General features: G+C 35.6%; 1 protein-coding gene across 2 annotated transcripts in view; it reads right to left on the bottom strand.

Annotated features, from left to right (window-relative positions):
- LOC138331540 (protein yippee-like 1) overlaps window positions 1-22,815 on the bottom strand; it is a 40,595-nt gene that overhangs the window by 16,501 nt on the left and 1,279 nt on the right. The window contains exons 1-3 of one of the 2 annotated variants that reach the window (XM_069279232.1): window positions 8,712-8,999; window positions 3,748-4,106; window positions 1,143-1,186 (exon numbers count right to left, since the gene is read on the bottom strand). In XM_069279232.1, the coding sequence (XP_069135333.1) occupies window positions 1,143-1,186; window positions 3,748-3,852 (149 nt within the window). In that variant the 5' untranslated portion in view covers window positions 3,853-4,106; window positions 8,712-8,999. Of the gene's footprint in view, window positions 1-1,142; window positions 1,187-3,747; window positions 4,107-8,711; window positions 9,000-22,815 lie in introns of those variants that run through there. The other variant, XM_069279231.1, reaches the window with a different exon arrangement.

Here is a 22,815-nt window from a genome sequence, read left to right on the forward strand (position 1 = left end):
TGAATTTTCAGGGGTAAATAAGTTAAAACCCAATCAATTAGAATTATGACATATCAGTTTTTATACACACGTAATGACCCTCTATAAACCCGAATAGTAGTCTGTTTGGCAAGAAATTGGGATCATTCATAAAAGTATTGATTCGATGGTAGTGGGACAAATTCCTGTTTCACCATACTGAGGCACCCTATCCATTTGATCTCTGATATACATGACAAGGTCAGCAGTTCTATTTACATTGGAAAACATTAGGTGCCAAGGCTTTGATCGTCAGGAAAAAATCTCCCGATATTATCTAATGATCATTTGTACTGGTTTTGTATAAACTACAGTCTTTTTATATACTGTTTATCTATAAATAGAAATATTCCATGAGGTCTAAGCTTCTTATCCAATAAATATGTATAGAGATCCTCAGAGGCTAGGCATATATGTCCCTACCCCAACACGAAGCCTGCAATGGACATAACAAGAATAGAAGAAATGGACATGGGTAACACTATATATAGCCCCACAATCCCAATATCTCTTTCGATCAGGTTTTCTAATTCTTATTAAAACAATTAAATATTGAGTTTAAATCTCCCAAGAGATTTTGTTTCCATGATCCAAATGGATGCACCAAAAATCGTTACATATTGAAATTATATATTAAAATATCTACAATCAAACCTGTCTATAAAGACCACTTATGATGCTTCTAGTGGAAAATGGTCTCAATAGCCAGGTTGTCTTTATACACAGGTTAAATTTGTTAAGCAGGTGTTCTTTATGTAAATTGAGGTTGAATTGTGTTGAAATTAACCATTTGGAACTCCAGAAAGTGGTTTTATTGAACAGGTGGTCTTTTTACAGAGGTGGTTACTAAGGCTTTGGTTTTAGTTTTATGTCATATTAACAGCCAGGGTCATGAAAGTACGTGCCAGGTTTATGGCGGAAGAAACCCGGAGTACCCAGAGAATAAACACCGACCAACAGTCAGTACCTTGCAACTACCCTACATAGCATTCGAACTCCTGACCAAGAGGTGGAGGCTTTATGGTAATATGTCGGGACATCTTAACCACTCAGCCATCGTGACCCTTAAAATTTAACCGTTTAGGCAGGTTTGACTGTAATTATTATATAAACTGTATACTTACACAGAGTTAAACAGGTACGCTCTTCCCTGACTGCCCTGGAACGACTGCAACAGAAAAATGTATAGATTTATTGTAAATAATCCACTAAATTAATATCATTATTCTATATTTGCATATTACAGAGTTATCTGCCCTTGTGAGTAAGAATTGATTGTGACGTGATGTGTTTTCCAGTATAAAGTCATGCTGTTCAGAGAAAAGGACATGAATTTTGCCCCCAAAACAATTACGTCACAATTGATGGACACCTACCTGTAAGGGAGATAACTCTGTAATATGCAAAGACAGAATACCGTTGGCACTTTAAGACTACAACCTGCCTTTCAAGAACCTGCTATCATTATCGAAATTTTCTAATCAGTGGTTATGACACACTCTTGGGGGAAAGATTCAAAAGCAGAAGTATATTCTCGAAAGCTTTAATCTAATTATTTTGAATTTAAGGCAGGAATACTCCTAGAAGGCACTTTTCTGGCATTTGAAATGAAACAGAAGAAAACAGAAAATATGAAAATTAATTACATCCTTACAGACATCTCCTTACCCACATGCTCTTAAAGCATAATACACTTTAAGAACAATTTAATTTTAACTCCGAAGGACTGCCAGGTTCTGACGGCGTTTTCTCAAAATCCATCTTTAGAGAATTTAATTGACATATGCAGTTACCATAAGACTTTTATATGAAGTAAGGAAACGAATCTATTTTAATTTGTCTGAATCTAAACACTTACTATTAAGATATATGGTGGCATATTCAGAACCTGACCTACATTTTAGACCCAAGTAAGTGGTAGAATCAATACTGTACTACCAAACTCTGCACGAATATTGCAGCAGTCAAGTGATTCAATTATATCTACTTTACACTAAATTTGACTCTATTTTCTCATTGAATCGTTGCTGATACTGATTTATAAACTTTTTCAGATTAATGGCTTAACGAGACAGTAATTAAAATATCTTCTTTAGGATTTCAAGTTCTCCGATTGAAATTTCAAACAAATCTTTCATATTGAATTCAAAATGTAACGCAAGATACTGGAATATTCTTCAGATGTAAAAATTCAAACTTCAAAATGTAACCCAAGATATTGGAGTATCTTCAGATGTAAAAATTCAAACTTCAAAATGTAACCTAAGATATTGAAGTATTCATTAGATGTAAAATTTTAAACTTCAAAATGTAACCAAAGATATTGGAGTATTCTTCATCATAAGCCAATCATAACAGTTTTTATCTATACAAACCCATTACTGAAATATCCCTTGTACAAAGAGAGACCACACTGCATTTTAATGTTGTATGTACCATACTGATTACAGTATGCCAATGACTTTTCATTTATTCCCTTTAATATTTTTTAATAGAGGAGGTGGGATAGGTCTTATTACAGAACTAATGTACAAATCAATTACACCATGCTCTGAATTGTATCTATAAATCCTAAGTACTTAAAAACAAATCTTTCAAGAATTGCCTCACAGTTTTTATCATAATGAAAATTAATGTTTAAATAAAAATCTCTAATGTAATTTATTCCACCTTTCTGACTAAATTGCATCCAGACATAGTTTCTTTTTTTATAATATTTTATTTCTTTTATTAATCAGTGAGGTACGTATTCTTTCTTCATTATTCAAATCTTACAAATACAGTGATTTATTCCCCCAAATTTTCTGGCCGATCCACAGAACTAACCGGACACAGACAGAGCAGACCCTACTACATGTACTCTTCATAAGACCGACGTTTTCCATCCAACATGCCGTGGACTACTTCTGTGTTAGCCAGACAGAACTCCCATCAATCTTTAAAATGTTAATTATTAGGTTAGATTTGAAAAATAGCCTGGCTGTGGATATGGACCAGTATAAAGAAAACCTTATAAGAAGTTCAGGGCTCGATGGAGTAATCAATATAACCTAACCTACCAAAACAATGCCTCATCCATTGTCTCAGTGAGTCAGATACAAAATGGTCTTTGTTTTTAATTTGTAACGGATACCAGGTATACGGACAATGTCTTGTTTTGAATTTTGTGAGACAAACATATATTGGTCAGATGGATTACACCTAGCTTTTCTTGTGTTTCTATGTACCTGAGATGGCCAAGAGGCCGAAAATTTGTGGAAGGGATATTTATACTATCTAATGTTTATATATATTCTCCCTTTGGAGAACTAGTATTTGAAAGTTTATATTGGTCAAGTTTCAAAGTTTTATTCAATTTTAGTCAGATTTGAAAACATCTTTGATTTTTTTTTCTGATTTTAAAGTTATGTATAAGTGCAAGTTTAGAGGTAGTCAACTTTGAAATTTAATTCCTAGTTGATATTTTTGATTCAACAGTTTATGAGCAGGTATGAAATGATAAAATATTAGAAAAAATAATAATATACATTTACATTTTGATTTTTGATTTCTATTGAGAAATATGAAGTTAAAACATTTTGCTAACTGATCATAAGAAATTTCGCATGAAAATACCCCAAGCCACATGCTTTCCAAACTTGAGGATAGGCCTTGCCTGCGAAATATGGGAAATTTAATAACAGACAAAAATAAGTTAATAAGACTAAAAGTGAGATGAGCTATAAATACCTTTGAGATCAGCTCATCGTGGTTGGCCAGATGAGCGCGACAGTGAACACAGCTATAGGTGCGGTGACATTTGTTGGGCAAGTAAGCTTGAAATGTTTTCACCATGGTGCTGTATGATGAGATACATCAAAACTTTTATCAAAGTTGTGTTTTTTCCCCTCCTATCACCTTTCAATTCGTCTTAACTTCTTCTTATTCAACAATACAAGATTTGATTTCATTAGCCTGTACTGTAGCGTCTTTTACTTGTACGAACTCTCCCGCGAGACACAGGCCAGGTGAGATTGGATAGTTTTCCTTCACGATCTCCGAAAACCTTGCGAACCCTGGATACTTCACCACTGCTCCACCACAACACTCTGTAAAGGAAAGAAAATCAATCTCACTGTATGTTCCCTTTATAAGCATGCCCGGTGTCACTTCTTATATCTATAAACCGAATGGATTCCATGTTTGGCTCTCACACAGCTAAACATTTGGAATACAAATTCACGGAAAACCTAATATGAATGCCCGCTGCTGTGATTCATCCATGTCGTGTATAAGTGAGTCATCAACATTTGGTCCAATTTGATATCAAGGCATATCTTTTATTTTCCAGATGATTTTTATCAAATATGGTAAATCTCTGAACGAATTTCTTGATTTGTTGGACTGCAATTCAAATTTCGAATTTATCACCTCTAAATTAAAGAAGAGAGCATTTTAATAATATTTGAAAATACATATTTTTATGGAAAATATATATTATCAGTAAAAAATTTTCTTCTCTTTTCTTGTTTTCAATCTACTTCCGTTACTTGTATGATTATCATCAAAGAAAATATGTTTAATCTGGTTTAAAACACTATGTACAATTTAATCATATAATTTCAACATTTTTCTTTTTCAATTTTTTTTTTCATGTCTAAATTCACAAAAGTAATGATTTATACCATTAATGCAAATCAATGTCCTAACTATTAAATCTCCAAAGTTAATGAATTTCCATTACTTTTGTAATAATTTCCTTTTGAGAATTTTAAGTAAAGGAAATTTAACTCATTCAACCATAATTACACAATTAGACTAGACTAGAGCAGTCCATTATGAAATTACAGGGATGAATGAGTAAAGGAATTTTGATTAAGCTGGACCCTGGATTCAGATCTAAGCTATCTTTATAACAGACAAACAATGGATATTCAGGCTACTGCTTTTTATCAACACAGCTTTGCTATAACCTTTGCCTTTAAGAATAAACGCCAACACTCTGGAAAATTGCTATGGCCATTAATGTTATGAAACCTCTTCTATTCTGATAGCATTAATGTCTGCACACCAATTCTGCCTTTCTGTACAACATTGGCCTTCATTTATTGACAGCAAACAAAAGGAGTACAAAAGGAGTACAAAACAATAAAACCGGTTGCTAAATATTTCTGTGTCTTGTTAACATAATTTGTGCAGATCATGTATATGCTTATTCACCCCTCTAGACACATTTGGACTATTCCGACTCAAAGACTGAAGCAGTTCACTGTTGATATTTAGTGGTGAATTGGTTTTAAGAGATGTTTATATGGTATTTATCATAGCAGTGAACAGATCATTATTTTAACTTATCTCTCCTGAAAATTCATAATGAACTGTTCTAGCCTTTGAATAAGAGTAGTTAAATGTGTCTTCAGGGGGGGGGGGGGGGGGGGGTTAAGTAGATCCTACAATAGACAGAGTCCACTTACTGTAATAACCAGTATTTTTTAGAGATCAATCCAAGATGGCTATAGACTGATGTCATTGTCAAGGTCATGTGATGTGCCTGGCGACTACCAAGGTCAAATGGTTAATGTCAAGGTTATTTGCATCATTGGTATAGAAAAAAAAGACCTGCCTTAGCGACTACCTCTGTAAAACAACCACTCATCTAAAACGACTAAAATTTTTTATGATCCTAATTGCCACACAGTTACGTTCAATGAAACTGGCTTTAGAGACCAATTACTTTGTCCTTTGTGTGGTCTTTATAGACAGTTTTGACTGTACGTGTACAAGACTTTCATAAATTATTTCATTTACAGAAGCAATATCAAAGTAAAAGCTTCACTGAAATTACTTGAATGAGGATTTTATACATGTATGTAAGACAAATAAATATACGTTGTAAATGTCCCTGCCTCCATCTGATATCGTTAGGCATACAGTCAGAATACTCATCCTCTTACAGCAAAGATCTTTAAAAAATTTGCAACATTAGTGACAGGGAATAACTAAAACTTCAAACTTTACATGTTTTTTATCTTTTATTAGATCATTTGTTTTGTCTTTCAGGAGAAATCTTCTTTGATTTCTTGCGTACATAAGACAAAGTTACACATAAATTACACCTTTAATTTTGCCCAAATGTATATCAGATGAAGGAAATGTCAATTTCATTAAATATACCCCAAAGTTCACATGTCCTTTACTAAAACCACAGTACGATAATCCGCAGACATTTGGCCAATATTATTTACAGAAATGTGGAACTGAATTGCTATTCAATTCTCTAATGCTCAATATATCCTAAGAGATTTTGGAAATGCTTTCGTGTGAAATTCTCCATTATTGCTTTTTCTTTATCTCATTCACCCCTGAAATTTTATAATAGACTGGTCTGGTCTCTGATTTAGAAGAGTCTAAATGTATCTTTGGGGGTGATGAAGTAATGTTGTGGAATAATTCTAGCAGATTTAGCCAATATGTTGGTCTAAAAAGTCTAATCTGCTTAGAAACGAGAGCAATGACTTGTAGAATTAACAGGGCAATGATCTGAGAAGTATTTAATACAGGAACAGCATCGCAAACGATGTACAAAGCACCTGCGGCAGTTTAGCTGACTTACAGATAGAATTGGCTTCATTGCTAACTTATAATGAACATCTCTTTCTAATTCATTTATAACCATTTAATGACTGCATTCACATACATGCCATCTAATGAACTTCGAGGGATAAAATTTCAGTTAAAATTTCAAAATAAAACTGAATTGTTGTTAAACTGAAGAAGCTAAGAAACCTATAACCTCAATTATAGTTGTTTTGGTTATGGAAAAGAAGATAAAGAAATACCAATGAGAAAGGGACGGGGAAAAGGAATATACAGAATTTGGTCTAAAAAAGAAAGGGGTCATTCACTAGCAGAAGGTGTGGAGCTTAAGGAACAAGGATTCTTTTACTTATTAAGGTTTTTTGGACTTTGTATACAACCATAGTATATAATTAGGGCTTTGAGCTAGCTTAACGGAGCCAGAATCCTTTTCCTGTTTTCGGGTTTGAGATAAGACAAGATCAGGCTTTGAGATAATGTGTGTTTCAACCTATGATGAGGTTTAAGATTAGGATTAGGGAAGAAGGGTTTAATTTGGATTAATGTTTATTTGCATGTATGCATATGTATATTGAAAGTTATGCATGCATAGGTCAAATTATGCTGATGTTGCAAAGTTTTTCTGAATGTGAATGCTAAAACATGTAGTATCAATGCATGTACCATGTGCTTGATATTTTGAAACCTCAAGTAATCAAATAAGAATCAGGGGAGACAATTCTGTTGGGTTTTTTAAACAGAATTTACATGAAGGTCATTAGATTGAAAAAAATAAACCTCACACATACAGTTTCTCCACTTAAATTAAGATAATTAATCTCTATAGAAACCTTCAAATCACAGTAAATTAAACTGATGGTTGGGATTTTGGACTTGCTAAGATGCTGATCAACTTAGACCACATATATTGCTGAGCCTTCACTTGACTGACAGAACAGACAATCAGGGCGATTGCGAGGAATACATTGCCCTCTGTATTTGTACGTTTTCTCGACCACACAGATCTATAACACCCAGTCTTACAACATTCACCTTAGTCCGACTTGTGTTTTGTTGTTAGTTCCATGTTTTGTGGTGTACACACACACACGTGTATATATTCCCCAGTCTTAACCACAATCAGAATCCATACAACTTGATATATTGTACACATCGCTCCTGGGAGTAAATGTGGACTTTTCTTTTATTACTGACCAAAGTTTATAGATTATATATAGTGCATGTTAAAGTCTGCTGATAGACTGAGTTTTATTATATAGACATTAACTGTGTTTACAACAGCTATATCTCAAATGTGGCTAGGGCCATAGAATGGCTGAGTGGTTAAGGTGTCCGACATTCTATCATCAACTAGGGCCAAATAATGGCTGAGTGGTTAAGGTGTCCGACATTCTATAGTCAATCAGGGCCAAATGATGGCTAAATGGTTAAGGTGTCCGACATTCTATCGTCAACCAGGGCCAAATGATGGCTGAGTGGTTAAGGTGTCCGACATTCTATCATCAACCAGGGCCAAATGATGGCTGAGTGGTTAAGGTGTCCGACATTCTATCATCAACCAGGGCCAAATGATGGCTGAGTGGTTAAGGTGTCCGACATTCTATCATCAACCAGGGCCAAATGATGGCTGAGTGGTTAAGGTGTCCGACATTCTATCATCAACCAGGGCCAAATGATGGCTGAGTGGTTAAGGTGTCCGACATTCTATCATCAAATCAGGGCCAAATGATGGCTGAGTGGTTAAGGTGTCCGACATTCTATCATCAACCAGGGCCAAATAATGGCTGAGTGGTTAAGGTGTCCGACATACTATCATCAACCAGGGCCAAAGGATGGCTGAGTGGTTAAGGTGTCTGACATTCTATCATCAACCAGGGCCAAATGATGGCTGAGTGGTTAAGGTGTCCCACATTCTATCGTCAACCCTCCACAAGACAAATTCCGAAATCAGAAAATCAGTGGTCAGAACTTGATAGACTTCCAGCCTGTTGTCCACTTCAATAGTCAATGCCATTAGGTATGGTCAATTCAGTGGTCAATATCTACAGGTATCTGTATGCTATAATATATTGAAAATGAAATATTTTGAAACCTGGCGAGATTCCTATCTGACTTACCCTGACTTACAGATGATCTATGGTGCCTTTGAAGCCATGGTTTGTGGTTTGTGCCAGTAGTGGTACAACATTGTCACATGTCTGCCTGTTCCCTGGTGTAGGCAATCTAAAATCAATGCCTACCTATGGTATATATATATTCCTACACAGAATACCTGGTGTTACACTCAGTACATTGATCCCAACTTCTACCAAAATAAGTTTTTGATGTTTGGTTTTATAAAGAACAATATCCAAACACTGACACTTTGGGAGTACTAATTCCAAAGATATGTAAAGCTAACCGCAGCTTATTGAAGGAAATCCTGCAAGATTTTCCAGCGGAGACAATCCTATGGTGTCAACAGTATCTCCAGCTACGTCAAACCAATTATCACCATGGAACGTACAGCATAATGCAGGGAGCCTGTTAGTCAATTCGATATTAATGTCACACATATTCTGTCCCCTGAATATCGGACAAATTACGACAATCAGCTATCCCTTACATCCACCGACACATAATCTGCCAGTGAACAGTATGTAATCGCCATCAGCATGCAGGTCAGTCGACAAGGGGCTTCAATTCCATTATTTTACTCTATGGACCAAGTCTGTCATTGACAACAGCTAGGATGAGCCCATACATTTAAATCTATCATCCCTGAAATTTCAAAATGGACTGGTCTAGTCTTTGATTTAGAAGAGTCTAAATGTGTCTTGAGGGGTGTATGAATTATATAAATGTGCCTAAGGATTGGCCCAAGAGGCCCGAAAATTTGTAAAGGAAGAGACATTTGTATTGTTTAAATTATAAGTAAATGGGTCAATTTCCATTGTTCTTATGTAAATAAGATCAGCTTATAGAATTCAATGTAACTATATACACAGTCAAACCTGCCATAGGGACTACCTCTGTATAAAGACCTCATGCTTATTAAAACTTCTTAAATTCTAAAATGATCCGTTTCAACACAATGTGGCCTGTGGTTAAATACCATCTGGCTCTAAAGATGATCCTTACACCATAAATTAACTCCCCAAACAAATTCTAGTGATGACAGTACCGTAGGCGTCTGTGTATCTAAATCAATGAGTCACATACAGTTATTTAATGATTTAATTACTCCTTGACAGATTTATGATGAAAAGAAGTCTTTTATATAATAGCTTACATCATGCCTTGTATTCATCATCATGTTTTAGTTAAGATTTATATATCTGGCATCACTGATCTAACAGAAAGTGTTGATGCACACAGCAGACATGGCTGACCGGTATAGCTCAAACAGTAGTGCATAATTGTCTAGTGTTCAGAAGTCATAGGTTCAACCCTTGTCTGACCCAAGGGCTATGTGTTTTTCTCTTCTGTTACAACTCAAACTCAATTCTTGTTTACAGCTATCATATCCAGTATGGAGTGAACATTTTTCTTATTTTTCACTTTTCATAATATTAGTATTTTAATTTTAAAAGCTGAAGGCTATTAGTGTTTCTATAAGTTTTACTGAAAACAATAAGAAAGAAAATTATAAGGGGAGATAATTACAAGGAGAGACAATTACAAGGGGAGATAATTTGCTTATTCAAGCCAATACTTAAATCTAACAAAACAAATATAAAATTAATTCCTCTATCCTATCTAAACAACTAAGAAGTGCTTACAGTTAAGAGCACCAATTAACAACATAAAACTTTCATTTTGAATCAATAAGATAATTGCTTGACTTTGGTCTTGACTATATGACACTACAACTACAAGTGTGTGTAATTGCTAATTTTTTCACTGTATTGTATATCATAAAGGTCATGTATAGAGCTTATAAATGTACCAATTAGCCTCCATATCCACTACAGTTTATCAGGTGCAACTAAATGTGAGAGTATTTTACCTGACAATATTGTGTGAGGCGGTACCCCATGGGTACAGTAGTAAGTACTTTACTGTATATAGGTATGTGTGTAAATTATTCATAGTCTACAACCTTGTGTGATATAAGCAAAAGAAGAATGAGATATTATGCTGCTGTATGCATGGCTTCACAATGATAGGAGAGCCATATTGGAAGGTGTACTTCATCACTTAAGTCATCAAGATTGTACAATACCTGTGTATACCTTGGATGAATACAATGGTAACAATCGGTTTTTTTATTGGTGGAAGTCCCATTTACAGAGTAAAGGTCATTTCAAAGGTCATTTCACATCATTAATGGGGCCAGCAATCATAGATAATTCTCAAAATTTTGCTTCAAAATCATCATGAAATAAATAAAGTTTGCTTAAAATCCATTTCAGGATAGCTTCCAGTTTAAGCCTTCCATGAATCTGGAATGCAAGCTCAACTCCAGCATGGGAAATTGCAATAACAGCCAGAATCATTTAGGGATGTACCAGGTTTAGAAGGTTGGAAAAAGTTCGGAGAAACCATAGAAAAACCACCACCCTACACATGTATATGGTCAGTACCTGGCAACTGACTATGGTGGGTTTCAAACTTGCAGACAAGTGGTAGCGTGCTAAGTAGTAATATTTCAAAACACTTTAACCACCCGGTCCCTGTAACCCCTTTTTACACTGTCATTGCTGTTATCGACACAAATTACCATCATATTGTTACAGACCTTGAACAGCGATATGGCGTTTAATATTCACCCCTAAACACACATTTGGCTCTTCAAAATCAAAGACCAGATCAGTCCATAATGACCCTTCAGGGGTGAATAAGAAGATCCACCATGAGAGATATCCTAATTATTAGTCAATATAATAGCCACTTCCATCATTAAATCCCAGACAACGACAGTCGTTAGTATATCTCCATTTTGCTTAGTCGTCACCAGAGACAGAAGACCTTGTCTACTGAGAGATCAAAGTATGTAATGTGTATAATATATATTACATCACCATTATACACCAACTATGACATTGCTTGCAAAGATCTACTTCCGGCAAAAGAGGAAAGATGAAAGATGACATCAACGCAATTTATGCAAGTGAAGTTCAGTCCTTTATGGCTTCTAGATCACCGAACCAATTAGATACATTAATTAAAACACTAATTTACCCCTTAAAACCCCTAAAAATACATTTAGACTCTTCTGACCGGAAGAGTTCACAGTAAAATTTCAGGGGTGCATGGATGACAAAAATCACTATACAGGAAAAGCTAGTTTTACTGAGAGAAACCATAGTAAATGTATACCAACGACAACACATTATTTTATCTAAAACTGTTACATCATAGCAACTCTTGATGCCACATCGGTTTTCATGGTAACTTGACTAAATTGATTTTTCCCTTATGAGAGTAACAGTGACAGTTTATCAACATGTTGTATTCCCAGCTGCTGTAGATTGTGTCACCATTACTTTAGGATGTGGAGCAATATTAGAACCTTTTTGCACCCCAGACTATATTACTTATACCGTATTCGCCATAGAAGTGCCCCTCCCCTTTTCTGGAGAAGAGTTGAAGTTGTATAAACTCCCCATCCCACAGCTTTAACAATGTTGTACAACATATGATGCCTCTAACATCAGCATTGTATCTCATATTACATTAACTTGCGAGTCTTTTACATGTGAATCACGACATAAGAATACGTATCAAAGGATAAAAGGCATATGTATGTATACTGTAACAGATATACACCATGAGTACAGAAAGATTTAAAATATGGCTGTCTTTTTTCGCTGACAACTTACATTTTGGTTAATAATAAGGGCTAATTACAGTGAATATGGTACAATATTTTAATGTACATGTATACAACATTGGTGTAGCTATGGTTAATATTATACAATACATAGTGAATTAACATGTACGGTTTCTTTATTCAGAGTAACTTCCTATTAATAGAGCTCATTGAAATTTAAATAAATGACTGAATTAAATGATTATCAATAAATTAAGTTTTATCACAAAAGATTGTCAGTCTGAAATTAAAGTAATGCAATTCAGCCCCTATTTGGATTCTTACTTAATACAGACATATTTGAATACTTTCATTCATAGAACAATGACTTCAGAATCTATTGACATTTGAATAGCCTTGATTGTATATTTTCCATTTGTTGAATAAATTTTCATCTTTAGTTAGATATTCCACTGGCCATCAAATTCAATGCTTTCATAAAAAATTCATATGAACTATAATACCCGATTATAATTATCTCCCCTTAATGTGAAATGCCATCTGCCTTTCGTACAGATTTCCCTTTTAAGTTCGATATTCTAATGTCTAAAATCCAATGCTTTGTTAAATAAATAATTCATCGGATTTTAAATCGTGATTATCTCCCCTTAACGTGAAATGCCATCTGTTGGTATATACAGCTCCATTAATTTGTAGTGAATCTTCGATAATAACGAATGATGTTATGTTTATGTTATCAGGACTTCATTCTAGCATGCTGACATATCTCGTTAAAGTCTGCATCTGTGTTCAAGTGCTGAGAGAGATAAGTATTGAAAGACTACAATTTTTTTCAATTATTTGCAGTCATTAAAATAGGAACATGTATTCTAACATGAAAATTTAATTCCACGTATGGGTAAAATCTAAATCAAAATGTCTAATGTATTCCTTGCTACAACATGGGCAAGATCTGTACAACATCTCAATCATAGAATGACCAGTGATATTTTTCTTTATCCAGTTAATGACCTTTATGAATCATAAGAAATCATAGTCAATAAGTCATACAAGATGAATTGATTAATCAGCAAATTATTTAATTGATTAAGGAATGTTAAACAACATGTTATCAAGTACAGATGACAAGTACTGTGTACATATCCTGTTCAACCTTATCACACAACTATAAACAATTGTCATAAATCTCGCATTATACACATATGTAAACTACCGTGATAGGATCTGAAACAGCAATATTTCAATCCTTTGGTTAATATATATAGCAACTGCCCCAGTACATTAAATATCATCAGATTAGATTTTTGATGTCTGCAAATTACATTATACATCACTTGGTACTTGAGAAATGTGAGCATTGAACCAATCAGTGCTGTTGTAACTTTTTCTTCAATCTAATTAAAGTTTTACTTGCAATTCCGCTCCACTATTGTTTTTTCTTTCATCATAAACATTTAAATCTTATTGACCATTAAAACACATGTACCATGTAGCTAGAGTGGACTGGACTGAGTTGATTATCTGTGACAAGATAGCTTGATCAGTAAAGCGTTCCGCTAGTGTTCGAAGGTTCCAGGTTCGAGCCCCAGTCTGGCTGCTACATTTTCTCCTCTCCTGTTACATACACATGATCCTTCTAGTACTCGCAAGATTATTGTGCTCTTTACCATACAATTCCAGAAGACTTTACATTATAAAGATATGATTTTGTCCATATTTGCAATACTTTATCAATTGATAACTTGCCAAACTATGAAGTCTAGCATTTGTTTACCATAGACAAAAATTATTCCGCAGACTAACAATGTAAGTATGTACACCAATTAATACAATAGCCGTCTTATATCAGGAACTAAGGGCCCTTGTACATATAATTATAAACATGGACAAACAATGTGTGTATATCTGATCATTATACAATAATTTGTGTATTGTTTGATAGTTGGCTGGGGTCAAAGGTCAATCCTGTATATAAATAGTCCATGCAGATTACAGTTTCTATCTGAAAGCCAATTGTTTACCCTTTGTCTACCTATGCTAATCTGCGATTGTTTGATACCACTTCCTTTGTGGTGCAAATCGCCTCCACTACCGTTTATCTAACCATTCTGTATGATATCTACTAATAAGCTCTTTAACAAACAAAGACATTTAAATCCATGATAAGTAGATTCCAGCTGTTGCTCAGCTGATTTATTTTAATGTTAATCATGCCGTGACCTCTGAACGCCTCTACTGTGTGTATACATATATAATCTGAAACTGTCAACAAACACTACAGTATTAACACAAACAACTCCTTTATCGGAGGTCACGGACACTTGACACTAGAACCAAGGACAATTAATATGTTATTTCCCATATGTATGCTACATTATAATATTATTTTATCATTCAAATCATTGTAGCGAGTCTGGACTGGGTAGATCATCGATCAATCTGCGACCAGGTAGCTCAATCTGTAGAGCATCAGGTTATAGAGTTTTGAGATCCGGGTACAAGTCCTGTTACATTTATAATGTGTAAAAGAACAGAGAGATATACACATTTTTGGCAAATGCTGTGACCAGGAATCAAACCTGGTCTCTCAGGCATGAAAGTCAATGAACCAAAATTGCTCCACCAGCTGAGTGACTGATACCATATAATTAAGAATACAGGCACCCCTCCCCAGGCACCCCTCCCCCCCCCCCATCCAACCTCCACACACCCCATTTCCAAATGTATCCAAAAATAATCCTAATCAGATTTAGTATGGGCCACTCATAGCCAGGTAATGACTAAACAACAACCATCGATCTCTAGAAACCGATTTTGATGCTCTGTTCTATTGCATTCTCACTAAAGAGCTGATCAGAATCATCAATATTCTTCCTTGAGCCAAATTAAGTAAATTTCACTGTCAACTGCATGTTGTCTTTTATACTCTTCTTAAAATAACCTTAACACTTTTTTTTCTTTATCTATATGCAGAACTATGGAAATGTATAACATTTACTTTAATCCTTTTGACATATGAAATGCAGCTGAATGAACAAGATGTATAGCTCTGTAGATATTCTTAGGAACAATGATCAGAACTATGTCTTCAAAAACAATCGGAGCCGCTTTAATTAAATCTAATATATTCCACTTGCAGTTCATACTTAAATTGCCTCAGCGTCAGCGTTATGTAAAATTTAATGAAACCTGTGAGTGGCAGGAAGTTAGAGAGTGAGGCAGAGGCAGATGGCAGCACATTGCAATTATATATGGAGGAAACACACTTATAAATTTGAATTATTATCGATCGGTGACAATCTTAGACCAAAACTGACAATCCCGTTCTGAAATTCATCTTATATGAATAATACTTTAAATGGTGCAGTATACCCTGTAGGCTTCAAAATGAATACACATATATGACGTATGAATACAAAGTACTGAGGTTCTCAAGACAAACTCGTTAATTAGTGAACATGACAAAAAACAAATTAGACTTTCAGAAAACAATTCCATGCTCATAACTCTGCTTAACCAATCAGAAATGATGTATCTTTTGCAGAAGAGCTCAACATCTGAGCCAAGAGATATGAGAGATATTCACTATAATGTTTACACATGAGCAGTAAACTCTGACCTTCAGAGCAGCAACCTGTGACCTCTAGCCCATGACCTCTAGCGTTTCTAGGTCACTAATAAACAGTGTTTATGTACACAACAGAGTGAGGATCAGCTGGAGCCACCTGCAATGTGTCCATGTTTATATACATAGTTTATGTAGCATTTCATAGTCGTTAAGATCCATCCTCATTAAATACATACATATATATACATACATACATGTATTTCTGCTGTCAGATAAATGATCAGACACCATTGAGAAAGATCATTGAGACAACTGGAAATGCCCAGGAATCTCAAACATCGCAGGGAAATCTCAAGCACCGCAATCGGGAACAAAAACATTCATAATGTTTTCTGGTTCCAATACACAACTTACTTAGAGTAAATGAAAGACATCATTGAGAAGGACCAACGAACAGAGTATATTAGAATCTCAAGCTGCAGGTCATGTATACCAGTTCAGCAGAACTAAATGTTCCAAAAGACTTGATCTTGAAATTGCAGTCCTCAGACAACTTGTCTTTGATCAGGACGATATTAAGCTCTGAAAAGCCATAGCATTCACCTCTGTATAAAGACTACCTGCTTAGTAAGACCACTCTCAAAGGGTCCCAAATTCAATACAATTTTGACCTGTGTATAAAGAATTCCTGGCTATACAGACCACTTTTTCTTGGTCACTCGGGTGGTCTCCATAGACAGGTTTCACTGTATAAATTACCATAAGCTTTCAGGTACATTAACATTTATGGAGAGAAACTCTTTATACACTACCGTGCTAATTATAGACAGACTGCTTTCTATGTCCTAAAGCCATAGAAGTCCTAGATTGTCATTTAAGGTCATTACTCTCTGACCAACGAAAACTGGGACCACTGACCAGCATAAATAATTAAAGGTCAAGCTCCTCCAATTCTACACCCACTGGCCAAAGTGTCATTAACTCATAGCAAGTGGATGTTGTTGACCCAAAATAGCCCCGTCATATAAATAGCCCATTAATTTGATCTAGTCTAGAGCATCTTCGCCTATATATAGCTTCGAAAATCTGAAAATCAGCTTTGCTGATCGAAGATCACTACACATCCTACTATATATAGCGAAAAGGTGACATCTCCGGGATCAATATAGCAAAAATTAAGATATTCCTATTATGCACTTTTACTTAACAGATATTCATCCCTGAAATTTCATAATGGACTGGTCTAGTCTTTGATTTCGAAGAGTATAAATGTGTCTTCAGGGGAAAAAAAGTTAATCCTTGGTATAGATTGTTGCATGGTTACAATAATATTGCAATTGATTGCAGTTTGATATACACTTTAGTTATGTCAAAGCACTATAGATATACCATTAACAATCTCAAGAGCCAAAATACTACCAAGTAATTTTACATTTTAATATGAATTTGTTTTAGTACATACTTTATGTTGCTTTAAAGTTGTTGATTAATGAAAGACCCATTGTGATGGAGAAGGGAAACGATTTGGCCTTCGTCCAATTACAAGCTGTAGAACTAAATATAGCCCCATTGTCAATTAAAGCCTAATTAGATTCTACAAAATAGGACTCTGGTTGAACTTTTACTAAGACCAAACTGCATTTAATTGACATTTCTGCTATTACCTGTGATCTAAAAATACCTTATATTGCCAATGAAAAGCTCCGATTCCTGGACATCTATACTTGATACCTGGTCTGAACTGCACCAAAGGCTTTAGTAATGAAAGGGGAATTCTTTGCATGCAAGCCAGAAACTGTATGTGAGCATTTTTTGGAGGCTGCAGTATGTTAATTTGTCTTCTTGCTGCATACAGAGATGCCATTCAAATTAACTGTTTACCCCTGAAACTTTATAATGGACTGTTCCAGTCTTTGAACTAGAATAGCCCAAATGTATCTACAATAAGATCAGGCACCATCCACCTTGAAACTCCATTGGGACATTATACAGTAATACTTACAAAGTAACCAACAAATTACAAACCTGCCTCACTACAATCTAATTATATACATGGTATAAGTGTAGCATTGATTTATGTTTGACCTAGAGATTTGACCTTGGTTTGACCATGAGGTTTGACCACTACTCTGGCCATCTGTTAAGGTAATACACCTAATTAGCAGATTTCTGTCCCCATCACACAAGGAAGGCCTGGCATGGTGCCCCTATATAAAGTAGATTATCCCATCATTATATCCTCTTGCCACAGACCACAATATACAGTGTAATGATTGTTATTTAGATGGTATATATTCCTCTGTCCATAGAGAACTGACCTGTACCTCTTTGACTGACCTCAGCATTACTAAACCTTTTATCAGCCTCTTTCCCTAAAGTTACTGTTCCTGTAAATCCACACCCCTGCCCCCTCAGACCAGACTGCCCCTCTATCCCCACCCCTCAGACCAGACTGCCCCTCTATCCCCACCCCTCAGACCAGACTACCCCTCCACCCCATCACTTAGACCAGACTTCCTCTCAATCCCTACCCCTCAGACCAGACTTCCCCTCCATCCCTACCCCTCAGACCTAACTCCCCTCCACCCCCACCCCTCAGACCAGACTCCCTCCACCCACCTAGACCACTCCCCTCATCCACTCAGACCAGACTCCTCAACACCAGACTCCCTCCATCCCCCCTAGACCAGACTTCCCCCATCCCTACCCCTCAGACCAGACTTCCCCTCCATCCCCCCCCCCCAGATCCCCATACTGCCAGACTTCCCTCCATCCCTACCCCTCAGACCAGACTTCCCTCCATCCCTACCCCTCAGACCAGACTTCCCCTCAATCCCTACCCCTCAGACCAGACTTCCCCTCCATCCCTACCCCTCAGACAAGACTGCTGTATCCCTTTATCCCCCTCCTCAGCGTTTAAACTTACCCCTATACCCCTCCATCCCCAACCATGAGCTACTGACCCTTAAATCCCTGTACATCAGGATCCCACTAATCCCTGTACACCTCTGCTACCTCCTCCCTAAGCCACTAGCCCCTTGATGTTTCACTGCCCTCAAATCCCCTTACTGACCCCTGCCAGCTTTATGACAGATGGCAACTTGGTTACAAGGATTTGCTGTATATCTAATTCCTTTTTCACCTACCAGTGTTGCTATATTTAGCAGCTTTTTCACATTGATCAATAAGTTGTTATGTAAGGAGGAACTACCGGTCAGGTAGTCCATCAGAGTATGACATACATAACTGTAGTGTTTCTTTCTCCAGCAAAACTGAGCATTCATTTACATTTCTCTTTTGTTAAGATATCGCGCATAACATACAGCAACAATCATTATATTTATCTGATTATAAAAGATACAGTCAAACCTGCCATAGCAATCACCTCTGTACATATAGAGACCACCTGCTTTTTAAGACCACTTTTTTAGGATACCGCTTAATGATCTTTTTTAACAAAATCTGAAATTAGAGATTGTCTTTAGGATCAAATCTATAGCTTAAACATAAATCTATAGCTTAAACATTAATGATCATCAACCTTTAACCTAAGTGCTTCATCTGACAGATAAATCAGAAGTAAATTAGCTCTAGGGGGAACTACGGTGCATATCAAGCCAGACTTTCTCCAGTCTATGTCTACAGATCCGTACCTGGATACAGGCGTACTCAATATGTAGCTGATCGATACACTGGGACACCTGAATATAACAAAGGCAGGGCCATGGTGGAGTCGGGGAAAGTCGGAAATATCCTTTAATACAACTTCTATGAGGAAACACTCTCTCCACGGTTCTCTAACCTGTAATTACTCCCTAAATGCATTCCCACAGGTAACTAAGAGGAACGCGGTTTATCTCTTGTTCTGCTGTAGCTAATTATGTAGCCTGAAAATCAATCACCGAAATCAGTGTATGTACAGATAGGATGCCCACTAACAACTATCTGACTCCAACCACCTCCAACAATTTACCGTAGCTATCCACAAATACACCCCACCCTATTCCTCATTATCCCACATGTACAGATAGCATCATCTTATATTTAACTTGTAATACTTTACCGTAGCTATCCACAAATACATCCCATCCTATCCCAGATGTACAGATAGCAGTGATCTTATATGTAACCTTTAATACTTTACCGTAGCTATCCACAAATATCCTACCCTATCCCGGTGTACAGATAGTAGTGATCTTATATGTAACCTTTAATACTTTACCGTAGCTATCCACAAATACACCCCACCCTATTCTTCCCTATCCCAGATGTACAATTAGTGGTGACAGTTTACAGTAGCTATCCACAAATACATCCCATCCTTCTTTTCCCTGCCTCAGATGTACAGAAACAGTGCCCCTTTACAAAAAGCTTGTTTCAACCATGAATCTAATATTTTACCATAATTATCCACAAATTTACCTCTGCATTCTCCTTTTCTTTTTCTTCCGTCAAACTCCGTGGAGTGCCCCTACATCAGAGATAGATACCAAACGGTGTCGGCTTATTAGGTTTACTGCGCTCTGGCCCTAAACCAGACACTAATACTAAGTCTGGTGTCAGGGCCAGAGTCTCTCGGGCTATGTGACCCCTAACTAGATAGATATATATAAACACACATGCACACCTATATATCAATGCTCTATGAAAACTACTACCTGTCTGCAACCACTGAACCGTGTCCTTATAAAAAATTGTCCTAAGCATCTGTTATCTTTTATAAATAATTAAATGTGTTATATGTGGCAAGTTATGTACTCTAATAAATAATATATGATTCATGTACTTTATGCATTATCAGAGACTGGCCACCAGACCAGAAGTCATTTATTTTTTTAAGATTTTTTCAGCAGAATTCTTAAACTAGATTAAACTAGATTATCTCCCATTAGTTTGAAACTTCGAAACAGACATGTCCCACACAAGATTTATCAAGCCAAATTAAGTTATGTTTTTTGACATGAACAGTCTAGAATTATCCACATATCTATAGGTAACATTCATATCGTGAAGAAATATTAAGTATTGTATACAATATAATCACTTGTTGCTGGACAAAGATAGTTGGTACAAGAGCCATATCCTTCAAAATCAATTCCTTTTAGTTATCCTGCCAAGTCTGGCAACAACTTCAGATCAGAATCTAAACCAGAGTCACTCACGATCTTCCTATATCGCTGTAAATTTGCTAACCTTTTCCAGACAAACGTCGTTTGCGAGTTCCATTAAGATTAAATTTCCCCAAAATCACATTTTCTAAATTCTAAAGACATAGTATAAGTCAGTGTATACCGTATTTGGAATAAAGTTTTCATTTTTTTAGTCAGAACTTGTGGCCTCATTTCATTATAATTTTATTTTGAAAACTTGCCCAGTTTTTCAATCAAGACTTTAAATCCACTTTTTTGTCTGTTAATTGAAAATCCAATCTACTCATTTGAAAAGTTCCAATATGACAAGGAAAACATGTTCTGTCGCATCTAGTATACTTGTGCCAACCTGCCCTAGTATTGATTTAAAATACATCTGTTCTTTACTAAAATATACCACATATAGAACTTACTTTAGTAAAGTTTTCTGTCATATGATGTTACATTATCAGTAAAAGGTTCACTTAAAATTAATGTATACATGTATTTAAATTGATATGATTTCAAAGAATCAATTTCCAACTGCAATAAAATAAAATAAAGATTGTGAATTTGTTGACAAGAGTAAAGCACATTTTATCACCAACTTTAAAAGTCACATTTAGCCACATTTCCGTCCCACTTAAATACAAAATCCATTTTTATTTTTTATTATTTTTTTTTTGTAAAATTTCAATAGTATTATATAATGTACTTCATAAATATTTAAAACATGTTCAGTACTTCGTTAAATCTGATTACATAATAATAAAGATGTAAATTTTAGACATTCACCTATATTCGCAGACAAAAATAGAATCATACATCATGATCAAGCAGACATTTTACATACATACATGAGATACACACTGCAATCTCTACCAGGGAAGGGGAACCCCCTTGGCCTAATTTACAACCAGATGACATATACACACACCTTATCAATCATCCACACAGATCTGATAGAGCAGGTCTCCATATATGGTTGAGATCAATTTAGTCAGACTAGCCTGAATCTCCATGCATCAATACTACAAGTCGGGGCCAAACTCTGAGCTGCTGGTTCTGAACATGGCTCAGATATTTATAACCAATGTCTTCAAACTTTTTGTCAATTAATTCCAGAAAACTTCATTCTTAACCTTTTACCAGCTAAAAACAAAAAAATATTAATTAATTCTACTTTAAGGCCCAATATCCGTATCTTTCTTATTTGTTTATTGATTTAGAAGAATTTTAAAATAAAGTCCTGTTGTAAATCATGCAGAGACAGGACTAAATCGAAGTCAAGATGAGCGATTATGATTCGGAATATTTTGATAAAAATCAAATAAATATTAAACATCACTAGGTGGGTCCCACTTAGTCAAACAAGCCGAAGTTAGCCGATATTGTAACGTTGCCGAGAACGTCATGTAACTACTGTAACTATGTAACGTCTGTCCGAACTCTTCCGAAAACGGGTCATGAATTTTCCGACTTCTGTTCGGTAATAATCTTAACTTCTATGGCGACCAAATTAAAATAAAGGCATGAATTTACATGTATCGATTTTTAACAACTGCTGTTCCAAAGTTATCAAAAGAACATGAAAAATGTTCTTTAATATATCTTAATTTCAACTACATCTACAAATACTAATGATATCGGAGTCTAATTTAACTTGAAATTTGGTTGATAGTTACGTATAGTGTGGCTTTTAATCTCGTTTTTCGCAGTCCATCAAAAGTTAGCTTAGACATATGTATTTGAAATGTACATATAGAAGT

The sequence above is a fragment of the Argopecten irradians genome, chromosome 9 (assembly GCF_041381155.1).
Source record: "Argopecten irradians isolate NY chromosome 9, Ai_NY, whole genome shotgun sequence".
Lineage (NCBI taxonomy): Eukaryota > Metazoa > Mollusca > Bivalvia > Pectinida > Pectinidae > Argopecten > Argopecten irradians.